The sequence below is a fragment of the Cervus canadensis genome, chromosome 9 (genome assembly GCF_019320065.1).
Source record: "Cervus canadensis isolate Bull #8, Minnesota chromosome 9, ASM1932006v1, whole genome shotgun sequence".
NCBI classification, from domain to species: domain Eukaryota; kingdom Metazoa; phylum Chordata; class Mammalia; order Artiodactyla; family Cervidae; genus Cervus; species Cervus canadensis.
Genome location: NC_057394.1, coordinates 279,836 through 299,632, shown reverse-complemented (window position 1 = coordinate 299,632; position 19,797 = coordinate 279,836). Strand labels below are relative to the sequence as shown.

General features: G+C 55.3%; 1 protein-coding gene across 1 annotated transcript in view; it reads right to left on the bottom strand.

Annotated features, from left to right (window-relative positions):
* RASA3 (RAS p21 protein activator 3) overlaps positions 1-19,797 on the bottom strand; it is an 85,073-nt gene that overhangs the window by 42,551 nt on the left and 22,725 nt on the right. The window contains exons 2-3 of the mRNA XM_043477394.1: positions 10,995-11,112; positions 3,357-3,460 (exon numbers count right to left, since the gene is read on the bottom strand). Coding sequence (XP_043333329.1) covers positions 3,357-3,460; positions 10,995-11,112 — 222 coding nt within the window. The remainder of the gene's footprint in view (positions 1-3,356; positions 3,461-10,994; positions 11,113-19,797) is intronic.

The following is a 19,797-nucleotide window of genomic DNA, read 5'->3' as shown; positions in this document are numbered from 1 at the left end:
TGAAGTGATGCCATGATCTTTGTTTTTTGAATTTGCTGAATTTTAAGCCAGCTTTTTCACCCTCCTCTTTCACTTTCATCAAGAGGCTCTCTGGTCCCTCTTTGCTTTCTGGAATAAGGGTGTGTTACTGCATACCTGAGGTTATTGATGTTTCTCCCACCAAACCTGATTCCAGATTGTGCTTCATCCAGCCTGGCATTTTGCTCCGTCAGGTAACACGTCACATTCCAAACCCACTGCTCTGTTCGCTTTGCTCCTTGAACAAACCCTGGTGTGTCCAGCATCAGCTGGACAGAGACACCCTCGGCACTGCGCAGGGAGCCCAAGGCCACGGGAAGTGAGGTCCAGTGGACACAAAAGAGCCGCTCCCACAGTGACGGTGAACATAGCATGCACCGAGGGGCAGCCTCTTGCTGACCAGGGTCTTGGCCAACGGTGGTGGCCACACGGGCACCGGGGAAGGGCCTGAGGTGGGCTCCAGGTCGGGAGGCACCAGACAAAGGCACCTCTCAGTAGAGGCTGGAGCCCATGTCTGGCCTCGAGGAGGAATCACCAGGGCTTGACAGCTGCTAAGGGTTCGTTCGGGCACCATCCTGAGGGCAAAGGTGGCCAGGCCTACAGGGTGAGCGGCATGAAAGTGTCCCCCGCCTCCCCCACATGGAAAGCCTTCCGGATCGAGAGTTAAAGGTCCCGCTGGCAGCCCAACCACAGCTCCATCTTAAACAAGTCAAGTTATGAATTGCCTGAGTTCCTGTGTGATCCAGGCCATGCACTTGTCAAACAAACCCTGGTGACCTCTACTTAAAACTCAGCAGTTTCCAAGAATGCTACTTGTTGTCCAGACCCAGCAACCAGCATCTGCATCTTGACAAGTGTGGGAACCTCTGATCCATGTGCTGGGAACTCTGCTAGACGCTTCCTCAAAGGACCTCAGCGCCAGCACTGCCTTCAGACTTTTTCTGAGGGCTGCTGGCCTGGACATAAACACCCTTGACCAGTCACGTGTGAGTGGTAAGTGGAGTGAGCCAGACGCCCCAGGAGTGGGTGGGAGGCTGCAGGGTCAGGGGCTGTCAGAGTCAACTGCTCTGCCCCAGAGCAAGGACTGAGACTGCTCCCGCCAGGAGCAGCCAGGCCACCAATGATCAGCTGGATCCCGAGGCTACAGCTGAGCCCGTTTTGGGGGCTTGGGTCTCTGGGGCCAAGGAACTGATGGGGCTTTGCTGGGACAAAGGTGCACCCACCACAGGGCAGCTCTGGGCCGCTGCCCCTTTAAGGTGGCCTCACTCTCTCCAGGATGCTGGCGCATCTGGGACTCTGGCACCTCTGAGAGTGCCTGAACATCTTTGAGAGTCCCCAATACCCTCTGAGAGCATTCTAACACCTCTGAGAGCACCCCAACACCCCTGAGAAAACCCAACACCAAGGAGAGCACCCCAACACCCCTGAGAGCACCCAACACCACAGAGAGCACCCCAACACCCCTGAGAGCACCCCACACCCCTGAGAGCACCCCAATACCTCTGAGAGCACCCCAACACCCCTGAGAGCACCCCAACACCTCTGAGAGCACTCCAACACCCCTGGAAGCACCCCACACCCCTCAGAGCACCCCCAACACCTCTGAGAGCACCCCAACACCCCTGAGAGCACCCCGACACTCTGAGAGCACGCCCACACCCCTGAAGAGGCCCCAACACCTCTGGAGGCACCCCAAACACCTGAGAAGCACCCTGGAGACCCAACACCCTGAGAGCACCCCCACACCCCTTGAGAGCACCCCAAACACCCCTGAGAAGCACCCCCAACACCTCTGAGAGCACCCTACACCCCTCAGAGCACCCCACACCCCTGAGAGCACCCCAACACCCCTGAGAGCACCCCAACACCTGAGAGCACCCCAACACCCCTGAGAACACCCCAACACCTCTGAGAGCACCCCAACACCCCTCAGAGCACCCCAACACCTCTGAGAGCACCCCAACACCCCTGAGAGCACCCCAACACCTGAGAGCACCCCTGAGAGCACCCCAACACCCCTGAGAGCACCCAACACCCCTGAGACACCCGAACACCTCTGAGAGCACCCCAACACCTGGAGAGCACCCCTGAGAAGCACCCAACACCCTGAGAGCACGCAACACCTGAGACACCCCCACACCTGAGAGAACCCCCAACACCCCTGAGAGCACCAACACTCTGAGAGCACCCTACACCCCTTCAGAGCACCCCCACACCCTGAGAGCACCCCAACACCCCTGAGAGCACCCAACAACCGAGAGCACCCCAAACACCCCTGAAGACACCCCAAACACCTCTGAGAGCACCCCAACACCCCTCAGGCACGCCAAACCTCTGAGAGCACCCAACACCCCGAGACACCCCAACACCTCTGAGAGCACCCCCAACACCACTGATAGACCCCAAACACCCTCTGAGAGCACCCCAACACCTGAGAGCACCCCGAGACACCCCACACCCCTGAGAGCACCCCAACACCTGAGGCACCCTGAGAGCACGCCCAACACCTGAGAAACCCCCAACACCCCTAGAGCACCCCACACCCCTGAGAGCACCCCAACACCTCTGAGAGCACCCCAAACCTGAGAGAACCCCAACACCCCTGAGAGCACGCCCAACACCCTCTGAAGCACCCCTACACCCTCAGAGCACCCCAACCCCTGAGAGCACCCCAACACCTCTGAGAGCACCCTACACCCCTCAGAGCACCCCACACCCCTGAGAGCACCCCAACACCCCTGAGAGCACCCCACACCTCTGAGAGCACCCCAACACCCCTGAGAGCACCCAACACCTCTGAGAGCACCTCAACACCCCTGAGACGACCCCAACACCCCTGAGAGCACCCCAACACCTCTGAGAACACCCCACGCCCCTGAGAGCACCCCAACACCCCTGAGAGCACCCCAACACCCCTGAGAGCACCCCAACACCTCTGAGAGCACCCAACACCTGAGAGCACCTCTGAGAGCACCCCAACACCTCTGAGCACCCCAACACCTTGAGAACAGCCCCCCACAGGTGGGTGCTGGGCGTCAGGGAGAGGCAGGGGCTGGGGTCGTTGGAGGAGCCCTTGGGAATCATTTGGGGGCAGGTCCAGGGACCCCACTCTAGCCCTGAGGGACGGCTCCGGATGTGTTTCCATGAGCTCGTGGGGTGTTGCCCCGCACCCGCTGACGGCCAGCCGGGGACAGCCAGCAAGGGCAGGTGAGACGCTGGTGCAGTTCTCTGGCTCAGATGGGATGTCCAGGAGATGCCCCAGTTCCTCCAGAACAAGTCCCCATTCAGAAGAGGCAGAGAAAATGAAGAATACACCTGGCTGGTTGGTCGGGACCTACCTATGATGGAATCCCTCCGGAAAACGTCTCGATCAAAAATATAAAAGGACAGGTGACGGAAACTCCGCGGAATCTCGCAGTAGAAGTCCTCTCCATAGAAGGGGCTAGACGGAGACAGAGGGACACTGTTAGACTCTGTGAGCCACGTCCCCAGTCCTGGGGGGTACCGGGGCTGGGGGAGACCATCCTGGGGTGTCAGTCCTGGAGGGGACTAGTCCTTGGGGTGTCAGCCCTGGGGGTGTCAGTCCTGGGGGACATGAGTTCCTGGGTGTGTCGGTCCTGGAGGGGACCAGGCCTGGGGGTGTCAGCCCTGGGTGTGTCAGTCCTGGAAGGGACCAGCCCTGGGGGTGTCAGTCCTGGGGGTGTCATCCTAGGGGGATCAGTCCTCGGGGGGGAGGGGAGCACAAGGTTGGGCCATCACGGTCCAGGCCACTCCCTCTTGGTCAAGGGAAAGCCCACAGTGTCTCTTCATGGGGACAGAGTTGGAAGCATTTTTCCAAGATAAAGGAAGCTGTGGATGGTGGGGAGCAGGGTGAGACTCCCTAATGTGCCTGTCAGACGGTCTCTCCTTTCTGGGGGACCCAGGGGGCCACACAGCTCCAGCCCCCTCTGTTGGCACCTTTGCCCAGGCATCTCTACACACAGGTCATAGAGGCACGGTTGCAGGCTTCTCCAGATAAAGGGAACATGCAGCCCAGGGACCAGCTGGCCTGAACTACGGCTGTATGACAAGGGTTTAATACCAGCAGTGCCCTGCCCTGAGGTCAGCCAGAGCGCCTTCCTTGCTAATTACAGGGAGAAGTTCAAAAGCAGATTCCCCTTTCCCTGAGCCTAGATGTGCAAACACCTCCCTCTGCCAGCAGTCATTTCCCACTCCCCACCCTCCAACACCATGCCAGGCTGGCACCGCCCCGCCCCCACCAGGGCCAGCCTTGAAAACAGAACCCGGTTTTCCCCTTTCTTGCTGTCCTATGTCCAAACACGGGCATCGGTTTCCCAGGTCTCGGGGAGGGGAGGGCAGGAGCCATGGAATAGAGGGGAGCCTCCCATGAGCCCCAGATGTGCCACAGGGCAGCCCACACAGAGCCTGGGGTCCAGAAGTGGGCTCAGGACCACGCTGCAGCGCAGTGAGAGCCGGAAGCCAGGCAGGCAGGGCCAGGCCTCCAGAAAGGGCGCCGGCCAGATCAAGCAGCTCAGCGTCTGGCTAATAACTGCACGTTGGTTAAGCCATTCCCTAAAACCTGGAATGAAATTCATTAAGCCAAACACCGTATCTAAGCGTCCACAGGAGACGAGTCAAGAAGGGCGGGGCCTGCATCCACAGGGCCAGTGCTACGGGGGGTGGTCTCACCTCACCCACAGCTGCCCCAGGGCTGCGACGCCCGGCCACCCCGGGCATGATCTTGCTCAGCTCCCAGAGGCAGCAGAAACCCCTTCTAGCTTCTTCAGAGTCCCTCTCGCACTTCCTCTAAACGGTTTTAAACTCCTTTAAAATCGCCAGGCAGCATGGCCCTCGGCGCCTGTGAGCCTGCATTATGACAGCTTCTGTTTGAGGCTACCAGATCCTCTCCAGAAGCTCAGGTTCCCCCAGTCAGGGGTCACGGCCAGAGTGCAGAGCAGGCCAGCTTCCGGAGAGAAAGCTGCTCCATCCACACAAGGGCATGGACAGTCAGCCGCATCTCTCTGGCCGCCGCTCACATCTGCATGAGACTGTGGGCAGGGGCCCGTGGCCAGGGCAGCTCCTCTCCCCTCCCACACTGTCTTCCCGCCTGGAAGCCCCTGCTCACGTGGGGTCTACCACCCAGCTCACACCCCACAAGGGGACCCCACACCCCCCAGGGAAATCATGTGTCCTCACCAACAAGTCACACCTGGATGGCCCTCTTCCCTAAAGCAACTGAAGCCACCAGACCCCAGAAGCTTCAGAAAGGCCCCGAGGGAAGGAGGGTATCGGGGAGACCCCTGAGGGCGAGGGGGCAGCAGCCTGGGAAGCCCTGGGGGAGCCCAGGGGTCCCATTAACTGACCCCCAGACTGCCCGGCCCGCAGGCCCACAGGGACAGACTGACCCCTCAGAGGGGTGGATGGGGTCCAGCCACGGTCTCTCCTGCAGGGTCCTGGCCTGGTTGGTGCCTGGACACCGTGGTCAGCAAGGCATCTGGGAGCTCAGAGAGAAGTCCCCCATCCTGAGACTCAGGGGCTCAGGGAGGATGGAGAAGGTGCTGGGGGGATGCTCTGAGCTGCAGGCCCGCCCTGGACCAGACAGCCCCCAGGACGACAAGGGGAGGGTCCCCCTAGAGCCCCCCGGGACTGTGGGGGGAGGGTCCCCCTCAGAGGCCCCAGGACTGTGGGGGGTCCCCTCAGAGTCCCCGGGATTGTGGGGAGGGTCCCCCTAGAGCCCCCGGGACTGTGGGGGGTATATCCACTCCAGGTGATATGAAACGTCTGGACCTGAGACCTGCATTGATGTCAAAAATATTTTAAGCTTTAACTTGAGAAATTAGAGAGAAAAATGTAAGCAAAGAAGATGCTATTTGTACAGTCTCATAATGTCAGTTGCTGTTTTCTAGTCAACAACTTGGTTTTCATTAAAAACATCTGAGAAAATGACGTCTTTCCCCTCAAACCACAGACTTCCTCTCCCCTGTCACACCCTAACCCCAAACAGCTTCTCCCTCGGAAGACTGCGGAGGCCTTTCTGGGTCTAGTCACTCCCATCACACAAAGCTCTATTTTCCGAGCAATTTGCATCTCTTGGAAGGAACAGAAGGACCCTCTCAAGTCACTGACCCTCATGCTCCCTCTGGCTGCAAACCGGAAGCTCGCGCCCATCCACTAGGGAACAGCCTTTCATTTGGGAAAGTCCTTGGCAAGAGCGGCCAACCGAGATTCTGTAATTACAGCCCAATCGATGCTCTAGCTCCTCCTCCCTGCGGTCCAGAAAGCGGTTGTTTAAGAAACTTCTAATTACGTAAATGGACAATACCTACAAACAAAAGAACAAAACACCACCTGTGATCCCACTACTCAGAAATGATAACCACACTGGCCTTTACCTCCTCACACTCCAGGCCATTTTTAGAGCATCCCAAAGTTTAAGCAAAAAGGCCTCTTACTATTAACGCAACTTTGTAACCTGCCTTCCTTGCTTGACAGACACAACCAAACACGGGGGCAGGATGTGCCCGCCTTGCACTCGGCAGGGCCCGGGGTCAGGGCTGCAGGCCCACAAGGTCACACAGCCGAGGCCTGGAGGGATGGGGGAGGAGGCAGAGCACACCTAACACAGGCGCCCCTGGGGGAGCGAGGGTCAGAGCAGGAGCCCCTTCCGACCCGCCCTGGGGAGAAGCGGACAGCGTCATCCTCAAAGTGATCCCTTATGTGGACCAATGGAAATAAAGATCTGCCACTTTGTGGAATACTCCTGCAAAGGACTAGACCAACCCAGCACTGAAGTGAAAGTTGCGCGGTCGTGGCTGACTCTTTGCAACCGCATGGACTACACAGTTCATGGAATTCTCCAGGCCAGAATACTGGAGTGGGTAGCCTTTCCCTTTTCCAAGGGATCTTCCCAACCCAGGGTTCAGACCCGGGTCTCCCGCGTTGTAGGCGGATTCTTTACCAACTGAGCTATGAGGGAAGACCCTCAAGAGTTCTGTTTTACTTTGTGCGTGTGTGTGTGCCCGTGGTATCAACATGCTCCTTTTACTGGATAAGGTGATGGGTTCCTCCACGGGCAGTCTTCAGTCCCATCTGCCCCAGCCCGGGGACCCCAGGATGCCTCTGCAGGCGCACCATGGCCCCAAGCAGGGAGCCATCCAGCCCCAACCCTGACGGCCAAGGTTCATAGAGCCTTAACATTTAAATTAAAGGTAAAGAAATGATGATTTGTCATTTAAATGATTAAAAAGTATGGCTGTAAGAAGTTAAATGTGAACCAGTCTACTTGCAACATCAGGAAGATGCTGCGCTTGGGAGGACAGAAACTATTCCCGAATCACCTGCTGGAGGTGGCCCGGGATGGACAGAGGCTGGTTTCCCCCGAGGCATCCGACCCTGAGAGTCCCCCAGGACATGTGAGTCCAGGTATCTGTGTTCGCTAAACTTTGCTAGCTGACATTCTGCAAACTCTGCAAGTCTACTTCTGCTATCCATTGCTTCTCTTGGGAAATGCACATGATGCTTTATTCCTGTGTCCTCTGTGCCTTTTCTCCTCTGAGCACAAATTCCCTGGAACATTATACTGCAGAATCCGGAGACGTGGGTTGAAGGAGAAGACTGGATTTGCTTTCGACTGGTTCATCATTGCCTCAGCGGGTGTTACAAACCACTAACCCTGGACTGTATTAATATACGTGCGTGGACTGTGGTTTCCAGACCACAGATGTGGTATGGATTCAGGCTACACACTCACAAGAGCCAGCTCTGATTTCAAGCGTTTGGCACTGAGTGGAGGCAGTTTCCCTCGCTAACTTCTTTAATAGAGCAGGTTACTTGCTTTTGCCCTCACACTGCAGAATCAAGGTCTGGGGAGACCCGCTTGGCCCCCACCAGTGTGAATAAGATTTTCGCCTCAATGCTAAACACAGTCATATTATAAACCATTTTTTAAACTGAAGTATAGTTAATTGACAACGTGTTAGTTTCAGGTTCACAGCAAAGTGATTCACACACACACACACACACACATATTCTTTTTCAGATTTTCTTCCATTATAGGCTATTGCAAGATATTGAATATAGTTCTCTGTGCTTACAAGAGATCTTTGCTGTTTATCTGTTTTACATATAGTGGTGTGTATATGTTAATCCCTCTCTGCCCTCCCCTGTCATGCCCTTTGGTAACCATCAGCTTGTTTTCTATCTGTCTATTTCTGGTTTGTAAGTAAGTTCATTTGTATCTTTTTTTTTAAGATTCCACATGTCAGCAATACCATATGATATTCATTTTTCTGTCTGACTGACCTCACTCAGTGTAACAATCTCTCGGTCCATCCACGTTGCTGCAAATGGCATTCTTTCATTCTTTTTTATGGCTGAGTAGTATTTCATTATGCACGCGCGCGTGTGTGTGTGTGTGTGTGTGTGTGTGTGTGTACCACACCTTCTTTATTTATCTGTTGATGCACATTTCGGTTGTCTGGACGTTTTTACTATTGTAAACAGAGCTGCAGTGAAGACTGGCATGCATGTGTCTTATTGAACTATGGCTTTCTCTGGACGTACACTCAGGACTGGGCCTACTGGATCACACAGTAGTTCTGTTTTTAGTTTTTTAACTAAAAAAACAACTTGTGTCTTGCATAGTTTAGTTTTGATTTGCTTTCCTCTAATAATTAGCAATGTTGAACATCTTTTCATGTGCCTGTTGGCTATCTGTATGTCTTTGGAGAAATGTCGAGGTCTTCTGCCCATTTTCTGATTGGGTTATTTGGTTTTTTGATATTAAGCTATATGAGCTGTTTATATATTCTGGAAATGAATCATTTGTCAGTAGTGTCATTTGCAAATACTTTCTCTTAATTCCATAAGTTGTCTTTTCATTTTGCTTATGGTTTCCTTAAAAAAGGAATCAAAAACTATGCAAAAGTGTTTAAGTTTAGCTAGGTCCCATTTGCTTATTGTTTCGTATATTTTTAGGCTCTTGGAATTATTTTGCGCAAATGTGTCTATTTGCTATCAGCTTTAACTTTCTGCTTTCAGCACTCCTGACCTTATCTTGTATATTAGATCAGCACTCAATAAATATTACTTGAGCTAATGAATACATTAACCTTAAAAGCTAGCATATTAACACTGCCTGTGCGGGAAGCATGAATGGTGAGTGAGGGTCAGAAGGAGCGTGTGCTCTGGGCCCTCCTGGAGCTACCCAGCCCCCCTGGATTTACCCAGGCCCCCCTGGAGCTACCTGGCCCTCCTGGAGCTACCCAGGCCCCCTGGAGCTACCCGGCCCTCCTGAGCTACCTGGCCCTCCTGGAGCTACCCAGGCCCCCTGGAGTTACCTGGCCCTCCTGAGGTACCCGGCCCTCCTGAGCTACCCGGCCCTCTTGGAGTTACCCGGCCCTCCTGGAGCTACCCGGCCCTCCTGAGCTACCCGGCCCTCCTGAGGTACCCGGCCCTCCTGAGCTACCCGGCCCTCCTGGAGCTACCCGGCCCTCCTGAGCTACCCGGCCCTCCTGGAGCTACCCGGCCCTCCTGAGCTACCCGGCCCCTGGGCCAGCTTCCAGGGCTGCCCTGGTTCTGGCCGCACCACCCGGACGACACCGCTGCAGCCCGGCTTCTGTGCAGCCCGCAGTCTCCCCTCTCTGCCCCCAGAGCACAGTGTCTTGTGCCACTAAAACCAGAAAGTATGGTTTCTATTTCTAAACCCATAAGAAATATTTTTAGGACTGGTCCTCACTTCTCGCCCTCACCTGAGGCAGAGGTTCCTCAACAGATTCGCTTCCCAGAGACCCTTACCCAGCAGGTCTGCAGGGAGCCCAGTTTCACAGGGATCGATGCTAATTCTCTAGGTTTATGATCCTCTAACAGAGACTATTTAAACACAGAAGGACTCCTCTCCTGGGGAGCTCACAGAAATAACCCTTGCAGGTTATCCCAAAGCCACACTTGACTCTTGACAAATTCCTCAGTCTTCTTTTGCTTCAACAAATTCCTTCAGAGGATCTGGAGTGTGGACTGAAATAACACAGGGCCTCGGGAGCCGCCCTGCCAGTGTGGGCAGCGACAGGGCAGATGGTGAAGGGAAGTGTCTCCACATTTCGGGGGCAGGAGATCTTAGTGGTTTCTAAAACTTAAGTTCATTAAGTCATCAGAACGTGCTGTTTGTTCCCACTTAGAAGCAGCAATAAGCAAGGATATAATTCATCCGCTAAAAATGTTCTCAAGCCCAAAATAGCTCTGTGGATGGACCCACACAACCCACAGTTCTAAGCCCAAGGGTGGGGCCGCAGCCAGAACCTCTCTCTAGTCTAGTCGGGACCCCACCCGGCTCTGCTGTCTCTCCAGACCCACACCCCTGCCCCACCCACCTGCGGGGCAGCAAGGCACCGCCCCCAGCATGCTGTGGTCACAGGCGTTACAGTTCCTACCCTAGGGTGGGGTCCCTAGGGTGGGGTCAGGGCCAGGGGGCCTGGAGCTGGTGGGAAATGCGAGTCACACCCCACCAGAACCAACCAACGGGGAACCAGCGGGGCTTGAACAGGCTCTCGGGGGTCCCACACAAGCCGACCTGCTTCTCCTGCTGCAAACTCCTCGTCTCCAGGCCTGGACGCTCCCTTTCTGACCTCCCCCCACCTCAAATTCCATCAGCAAGCGCTCTCGAGGCCTCTGACCTCTGTGGGCAGTGACTTCTACACTCATCTTGAGCCTCTTTAGGAAAAGGAAGACGGTTAAAAAAGCTTCCCAAATGTTTATGCTCTGAAATCCTTAATCTGCCCTCTTATTGCACCAGTTCATCTGAACTTAGGACGTTCCTACCCACCTCCCAGCAGACAAACAGCCTCTGATCCATCCTCCCACCCAGTCCTGGGCACTAGAAGCATTCAGGGACCATCATCATAACCGCCCAGTGAGCCAAGAGACAAGGAGACGTAAGATGAGGGATCATCAGCATCAAGCAGAGCAGCAGCAAACATTACCAGAGTGATTTCTCCACGATTTTGGTCCTGAAAACCTCCTCCTGGTCTAGGTTCACGGTGCAGTAACAATCACGCATCTTGTTTGGCCCCGGGTATGTGGGAAGATTTTTGGCTTCACCTAAAAGTAAATGTAAATCTACCATCAGTTTTGCATGGAATTACTTAGTCTCCTAGTTAATCTCAGACATCTTTCCCAATGATGGGTTTATTCCACAGCAAGGCACCTGCTCACTTCTGTATATTCTGTACATTTTCTTGTCACCACCAGTCAAAGTGCTGAAGAAAAAACCATTTGTACTGTTACATGAAGGTGACATACATTAACCTCTAAAACAATGGATTCCTGTAAAAGTAGGGATCCATCAGAAATTAACGATTGCTTCCTTTTACCCACATTCAGTCAGTTCAGTTCAGTCGCTCAGTCGTGTCCAACTCTCTTGCAGCACGCCAGGCCTCCCTGTCCATCACCAATTCCCGGAGTTTACTCAAACTCATATCCATTGAATCAGTGATTAGTCCCTTTAATATTTTTAATGTTTAAATCATTGTGTGTGTTAATCACTCAGTCGTGTCCAACTCTTTGCGACCACATGGACTGTAGCCAACCAGGCTCCTCTGTCTATGGAATTCTCCAGGCAAGAATAGTGGAGTGGGTTGCCATTTCCTTCTCCAGGGGATCTTCCCAACCCAGGGATTGAACCTGCGTCTCCTGCATTGCAGGCAGGTTCTTTACCATCTGAGCCACCAGGGAAGACCTTAAATTATTAAGATACTCAGAAATTTTAAAACTTCAGTCACCTTTAAGAATACAGCTCAGCAGCATCCTCCGTTAACTACAGCACACTTGCACAATCAACCTCAAGAACTCTTTCATCTCACAAAACTGAAACTCTTCATCCATGAGACAACAAGCCCCATTTCCCCTCCTGCAGCCCACCTTCCAGCTTCTGTCTCTGTGACCCTGACGATCCAGGGACCTCACAGAAGTAGGATCACCACGTTTGCCCTTCTGGGTCCAGCTAACGTCACTCAGTGCCAGGTCCTCAAGGCTCACCCACGTCCTGGCCTGACTCAGTATTCCCTTCTTTCTCGAGGCTGACACTTTGCTTATCTATTAATCCCCAGGTCTCTTTTTATTCTGATTAATTTGACAGTATTAGGTCAAAGTTGGGGCAACAACCAAGGATCACAGAGTCGGGAACGACTGAAGTAACTCGGCGTGCACACACAAACAACAGCGCCAGCGAGAAGTCCAGGGGACCAGCTGTGCCCCTGCCTCCCCTGCGTGCTGGGAGAAAAGGCACGAGCTGCAGGCAGCCTGGTGCCACAAGCCCATGGTGCCTTTGACCCTGGGTCTGACTGGAGACCGCTGGCAAAGTCCCACGTGCTGGGCCCTCTGCCAGGAGCCGGGGTGAGCTTGCTGCGGGCCACCTCGGCCCTTTGCTTGTGGACCAAGTGGGAGCAGAGGGGGCTTCTCCTCCCCTGTAAGAAGGAAGGAAGCCCCTCAAGGAGCTCCTGCCTCCCAGAGGCCTCCTGTTCCCCAGACGCAGGGCCAGGAAGGGGGCCGGGTCTGACACCCAGCACCACCGGAGCAGTCCCAGGCGGCGACACCTGCCAGCACCACCCAGGGGCCGCACCCCCACCCCCGGTTAGAGCTGAAGGAAAAACAACAACAACAGAAACCAAACCGAAACCAGAGCAGAAGTTCCTCAGAGCTCGGCACCCAGAACGGCCACACCTACACCCCACAAACACACTTGACTCTGCTCTCGGGGAAACACGCAGTTTGAGCTTCCTGCCGCAGCCTCTGACGGGCAGAGGCGAGTTTGCGAGCCCGAAGCCTCTCTTTCAAGCTTCTCATTAATGTCATCACTTGGGACGGAGGAGAGCAACAGGGTAAAGAAGTCATGCAATAACCAAGTGGATGTTTTCTGTGCCAATAAATCGAGTGTTCTGAGGCTTCCTAGCAGCCCCGGCTGCAACCTGAACACACACACCTGCTGCACTCCGGGACCTGCCACACACGTGCCTGGGACCCCAGGCCTCCCCTCTGGGCCTCAGCTTCTCAACCATGAGGCGTGAGGACACACGTCCCAGGTTCCTCTAACTCAAAAGCTTCTGTGGGGTTTTCCTGTGGGAATCGTCAGGGAATCATCAGTGACTCAGATGGTGAAGAAAAAGAAATAACCAATGAATGTTTTCCTACGATTACCCCCATGACACCTCAATGCTGCAAGGCCCTGGACACCAGGCCACTCTAGGGGAGTTGGGCATAGAAACACAGACAAGCCGAGAAGGGTGCGTGATTCCAGGCAGCTTCCAGCCCCGTCATGAAGTGTCTAGAGACAGATTTTCCAGAGGCTCCTGGCAGATGCAAGCACTCACATGTACTCACGCAGGTGCATGCAGACCGTGACGAAACGCATCCGAAGGGGCCCATAGACTTCCTGCCCGCTTCCCGAACTGCTGCTCACAAACCTTCCCCCGAAACCACTCTGACTTCCCTGCTGACACTGCTAGGATGTGACTGCACTTCCTGTTGGAATTTTTTTTTTTTTGCAAGAAATGAGATATTTAGCTGCAAGTGCCTGTGTTTCTTAAAAGTAGAATTAAATCTTTTTTAAAAAGTTTTACTGGAGATGGCCTCTAGTGGAAAACACAGGGCGGGGATTTTTCCTGTTTATTCTCCTAAGAACCTCAAAACACAAGCAGCAGCAGTTGACACTTCTCTTCAAGAACAGAAGAGATGGAAGTGCCTTCTCTGAACAACCAGTTAAAACTGTGAGATGCTGAGCATGGCCTCCCACCCCCCACCCCACCCCCATGGTTACAGAAACATCCTGGTTGCTATGACGATGGCAACATCAGAGACCAGCCAGGCACCTGAGCCAATGTTAACAAGTGACTCAGGCCAGGAGGGCTGGGAGGAGGCCCGTACCCCATCTGGCCACGTCGTCCGCCTGGCCCTGCACCTGGGGACCCTGCCATGGCCACAGGGCAGGGGCAGGTCCCGGCCTCACTGGAGCAGAGGACGTCTCTTCCATGTGCGTCCCTTATACCACAGGCTGGAGGTCGTTTTCCTCCTGACTACAGATTATGGGGCCTTTTCGCCCCTCAAATAAGAAGATAGATGTGTTCTTTTTTCTCATGTGTGGAGCTGTTTACCTAAGAAGGCAAAGCCACTCCTGGTATTCAGTAGGTGCTGACTATTTGATAAATGAATGGATGGATAAATGCCTGCAAAGAAAAAGGAAAGTAAACTCTGGTTTCATTCTAAGAGCCAAATAAGTCACATTACCAAACGTGTTCCTCCTGTTAACCACGACTCCAAAATGTATACTGTTCACCCAGAATGACTGTCTGCTGGTGGCTTTGATCCAGACAGCAAATTTGTGCCAAGTATCATCCCTGAATGCTGAATTTACTGACAGACATAAAAGGTGGCACCTAAAAACCAGTAATAAATCAGCGCTGAAGCAGCAAACCTGTTTCTAATTAAGGCATCAGGCCGTGGTTCCTGGCCACTGCTGGCCACGCTCCCCGCACACTCCAGGTGATCACAGCCAGAAAGACCCAGCCCCGCAGACGGCTAGTCTCCAGCCTGACCTGGCAGAGGCGCGGGCCTCCTGCGGGCTGTGGGTGGTCTCCACAGCTCCACCAGGTTCAACCCAGACCAGGAAGCCCACTGTCCTGCAGGGGCAGCAGTGTGGTCTGCACCCCAAGAGGCTGTTGCTGGTCCAGCCGGCCCACCCCCACGTCCACAGGCTCCCCTCCGAGCGGCTCTGACCTCGGCTGCTGCCCTCACCCGCCCCAGGGAAGACGCCCAGCAGTGAGCCGGGGCCTCAGATCTGCCGTGTCCACGAAGCACGGGACCTCTGCTCTGCCCTACTACGCAGGCTGGTCCTCAGCTCAGCTACAGGCCAAAGTCTGTAACCACACGTGACCAGCCACAGGAGCCCCAGACCCTTGTCCTTCGGAGACAGCCCTCCCCAGCCCTCCCCACGCACAGGGGCAGGACCCGGTGAGGGAGACACAGCCCCCGGGCTCCCGTCTCTCTCTCCAAGTGCCTATGGGGCTGTGGAGTCTGGCGGCCAGTGTAGCTCCTTGTAACCACATAAACGCCCATTTCCCGCCAGAGATCAGTTTCATTCTATTTCCTTGAATATGTTTTTAACTGCCTTGCTATTTTCTTTTAACACTTGATATTAAATAGAACAGCTTCTCAGATGGTTCAGGGGTAAAAAGACCCCGCCTGCCAACACAGTAGACACACACAACAGACGCAGGTTGGTCCCTGGGTCGGGAAGATGCCCTGGAAGAGGAAACGGCCCCCACTCCAGTATTCCTGCCTGGGATACTCCATGGACAGAAGAGCCTGGTGGGCCACAGTCCATGGGGTCGCAAAGAGTTGGACGACTGGGCGACCGAGCACACACACACATTAAAAGAACGAACATCCCCACAATCAGATGAGGCTAGATTTCTGAATCAAGCTACAGGCAGCCTCCTCTAGCGCAGGCTGATTTACAAGCCAGGAGGGCTCCGGGCTGAGCTGCCTAACCCAGAGCACACGACCAAGGTGCTGACCCAGAGCAGCAAGGTCAGCTCCAGGTACTGGAGTGGGGGGGCATACCCAGGACGTAGGAAGCCTTGCAAACCTGCATCTCAGATCTCCCCCAATTTCCAAAAAGAACCGGTGACAACATGAAAGACAAGAATAAAATAAGGCTGCTAGAAGGAAATTAAAGTCTAACATATGGTAGGAGAGAGGAGAGCTACACCTTCCAGCCCACTGTGAGTGGGTCAATGACACACCCGGGCGCTGAGTCCCCAGGAGCTAATGAACACGTGGAAACGGCAGAACACACAATTCTCAGGATTTACCAAAAAATGAAACACACCAGCTCTCCAAGAAGAAACACTATGAAAAGACAGGCAGGCATGTCTTCCGAGAAACTGTTATAGAAGATGCAGAAACGCCCTCCGGGGCTCTTCTCTGCACTCGGGTGGGGACGCAAGTGACGACCTGTGACAAGCACGCAGCACAGGAGGGGCCAGTGATGGCCCCCCAGGCAGCCAGGGGCCCCGGGAAGAGACCGAAGGGGCTCTGTTCCCTGCACGGACACCACAGAGTCGCCCCTTGGACTCTGGGCCACGAGGCAGAGGGACCCCAGAGCCTCTGGTCACCAGCTCCTCACCGTGAGCCACAGTCACGCCTGCTCCCACTTCCTCTCTGCATCCAGCACGGCTGGGCAGACGGGGAGCACTCCCGAAACCTGTGTTCCAGCGAGTCAAGGAGCGAACCTGTGATGACCTGGTCTGCTGGGCACTGACCACGTGGCAGCCTCTCCCCAGACACACAGCACGGGGCGTCATAGCTCCTGTGCCGCCCCTCCTGGGGGGACTCCCATGTCCCTCCCTCCGGTCTGGGCTGGCCTCAGGGCCCTGACAGACCAGTGGCAACTGCAGGGCTTCCTGGGGAAGGTCAGAGCCACAAGCCTCCACCCTGGCCGCTGGACCCTGGTGCTCTGTGCCTGGAGCCACAGGCCAGGCCCCGCTACCATGCAGGTGACCCAGGAAGCCCTGGCTGGCCTGACCTTCCAGCATCCCACACGGTGACAGAGGCTTCAAGAGCCCGCAGGGCAGCCTGCCCACCAGCTGCCCACCAGAGCTCCTTCCCGGCTGCATGTCCAGCCCGTACGCTGCCCTGATGTCCTGAGAGGTGACGGTGCAGCGCTCAGATGCTCAGGTGCTCGGGCTAAGTGGCACCTCCCCACCCCACCCACGGTGACGACCCAAAGGTGCGAGGCACCGGCTGCAGTGCACCCAGGAGGCCCTGGGCGTCCCCCCGGGTGAGGAGACCCTGCCCTGCGCTCCTGGTGCATCTGACTCGGACGCAAAGGCCCTCCGACTTGAGAATGATGACCGTGCGGCGGGGAAACGAGGGCTCCAGCGGGCCATGGGCAGCTGGGCCAGGGCACGGGCACACTGCAGTGGGCGACCCTCGGGCCGGCTGTCCCCACGCGGTGACTTCAATTCTGAATTACCTGACGCTGTTTAACACTGGTGGTTTCACACGTTTCTAATTCCCAACTCTCACGCCTTTTGCGAACTCAGAAGGTCAGTCGTGCTGGGCCACGTCTCCACCATGATGGTCACTGGCCAGGTTGGGGCGGCCCCGCCCAGGGGCCCTGCCTGCCCTCCTGCGCTGAGACCAGCAGAGTTTATCTCATCACCACCTAGGCCTTGCGGAAGCATCCCCCAAGTACAAGCACGAGCCCAGGCCATGCGGGGGCGCCCCTCCTGCCTGAGGCCTCCTCCCACCCCAGAAGCTTCCGTCTCCTCCATGGCCCAGGCACGGGTCACCTTGAGTGCTGGGCATCTCCGGCTGAATGGATGGTCCTGTGGGGCCGAGGGAGGGGAATCTGGGGCACAGGTCCGCGCACCCCTGCAAGTACAGGGCGCGGAGCGGGCACCACCCTCCAGGCTCCCCGGCCCAGTGCCCCCACACCTGCAGAAGCCCCCAGCGTCTGAGCCAGCGGGAACACATGGGCTGCAGGGGCGGGTGAGGGCCCCCCACGCTGCTGCCCTTCGCGGCACCTCACGTAGCCGCTCCCGGAAGAGCCCGCAGACCACCTGCCCACCCGGAGCGCTGCTCTCTCTGGGCTGCCAGTAAGGGGTCCTCGGGGTCAAAAGGCAAGTGTCACTGAGGCTCCAGAGGAAAAGAGCCACAGGCACAAAGTAGCTGGGTGGGGGTCACGCTCAGGCCGGTTTTGTGGACAACACACCCCCAGAATCACTTAGATCTTCTATCTGAACTGAATTCAACATATTCAGCACCTGAAACACAAAACGTTAGGTAACTTTGCTTTCACTTAGATGCCGGTCTTTTCCCAATGAGAAAAAAAGGGTATGCTATTATTTTCTTGTGCTTTTCTAATTAAGCCAGAAATAAAAATAGTGTTCTTGGACAACAACTCAGTCCTGAAATAAAAGCTGTGAAATTAAGTCAGGGGAAAAAGAAACCACGCATCTCCTTTATTTTATAACGTTGTGGTGAACAGGTATTTCTGACTCCCTGGAAACTGAAATTTTGTGCCTCTGTTTAGGAAATACTTTTTCACCTAATGCTGCATTTCTAAGGGCTGCTAAGACCAGCAAAGAGGAGGGTGTTTATGGCTGTCTCCCCGGCCTGGGGACACACCTAGGCAGCCTCCTAACGAGCCTGCCCGGATGACGGGACCTGGAGCTGGACCTGCCGTCGGGCATCAGGAGCCCAGCAGGCATGTGAGGGGCGTGGGGGCACGCGGGCCCCGCCCTTCAGGGTCCCTCGGGGGCAGGACACACGGGAGAGGGCTGGCACATACGCTCAGTCAGGCCACAGCCCTGTCACAGGCCCCCACATCCTCCCACACCATCTGACAGGTGTGGGGGTCACACGGGGGCCTCCGCCCACACCCTGGCCTGGACCAGCCTCAGGGAGTGACACCCGTCACTGGCATCCCTGGCACCCACGCCTCATCTGGGCCCCTCAAAGAAGGAGCAGGGACTGCAATAGCTGGGTGTCCTCCCAGAAACCACATACTGTGACCGCCTGCTTCGACAGGCCTGAACACATCTGTAAACTGCAAATCCCCCAATTAATTTTCACATACCAAGCTCAAAAAGAAGCTTCTGGAAAACAAACTAAGGAAGCTACTTAAGTCAATAGGGTCGAGGATGCCCTTATGTGAGACACCGTGACAACTCAAACAGGAGCTGAAGCCAGATTGTTGCAGCTTCATCCCAAGTCAGGGCCCCCCAGCTCGGCTCCACAGACCCTCCACCCTCTAGTCCTTCATGCGTTACTAACTGCACGGGGATGTCCAGGAGGTTATCAGGAAATGGCATGGGATAAGGAGTCAAGGTAGCTGAGAGGGAGAAGGAGATAAAAGAGATGGCAGGGGTATCACAAGATGCTGTTTTAATGCAACAAACTAAGGTGAAGACAGCATGGAAACTTCCGGAAGAATGAGGCCTCCTGGACTCGAGCTCCCCAAGGGCAGGGAGGCCACCCCCTGGGGTCCCTGAGCCTCTGGGCAGGATCAGGAGGTGCCGGGACACAGACAGTGCAGAACAGAAAACAGACCACAAGACGTGCCTCCACGACCTCAGATGGGGAGGGGACCCAGGAAGAGCCAGGAAAGGGGTCCAATGCCTGGCAGTGGACATGGACGAGACACCCCACAGCTGGCCGTCCCCCCACAGCCGTCTTACAGGTGCGAGGGTCTACAGGTGTGTACCTGCATGCTTTGATTTTTGTTTTTTAACAGAAAAATGTATTGAGATAGGGTCAGCAGACCACAAAATTCACCCATTTAAAATGAACGATTTAATGTTTCTAGCACATTCACAGGTTTGTGTGCAACTAGCTCAGTCGGTAAAGAATCTGACTGCAGTGCAGGAGACCCGGGTTCGATCCCTGGGTTAGGAAGATCCTCTGGAGAAGGAAATGGCAACCCACTCCAGTATCCTTGCCTGGAAAATCTCATGGACAGAGGAGCCTGGTGGGCTTCAGTCCACGGGGAGCAAAGAGTCAGACACGACTGAGCAACTAAGCACGTCACCCCTCACACCCCCTCCCTCCCCCTACCCAGGTCCAGGCAACTTTGTTCTGCCCAGGGGCCCCTGTGGTCTGACTGGGTGTCAGTTCAGGGCTCAAGTGCCCCCCTCACATCAGCAGGTCCCATCCCATTTTCACTGCTCAAGTGTGTTCACTGGTCCACAGTTTGTAACTTTCACACACATCTATCGAACTGCCAGG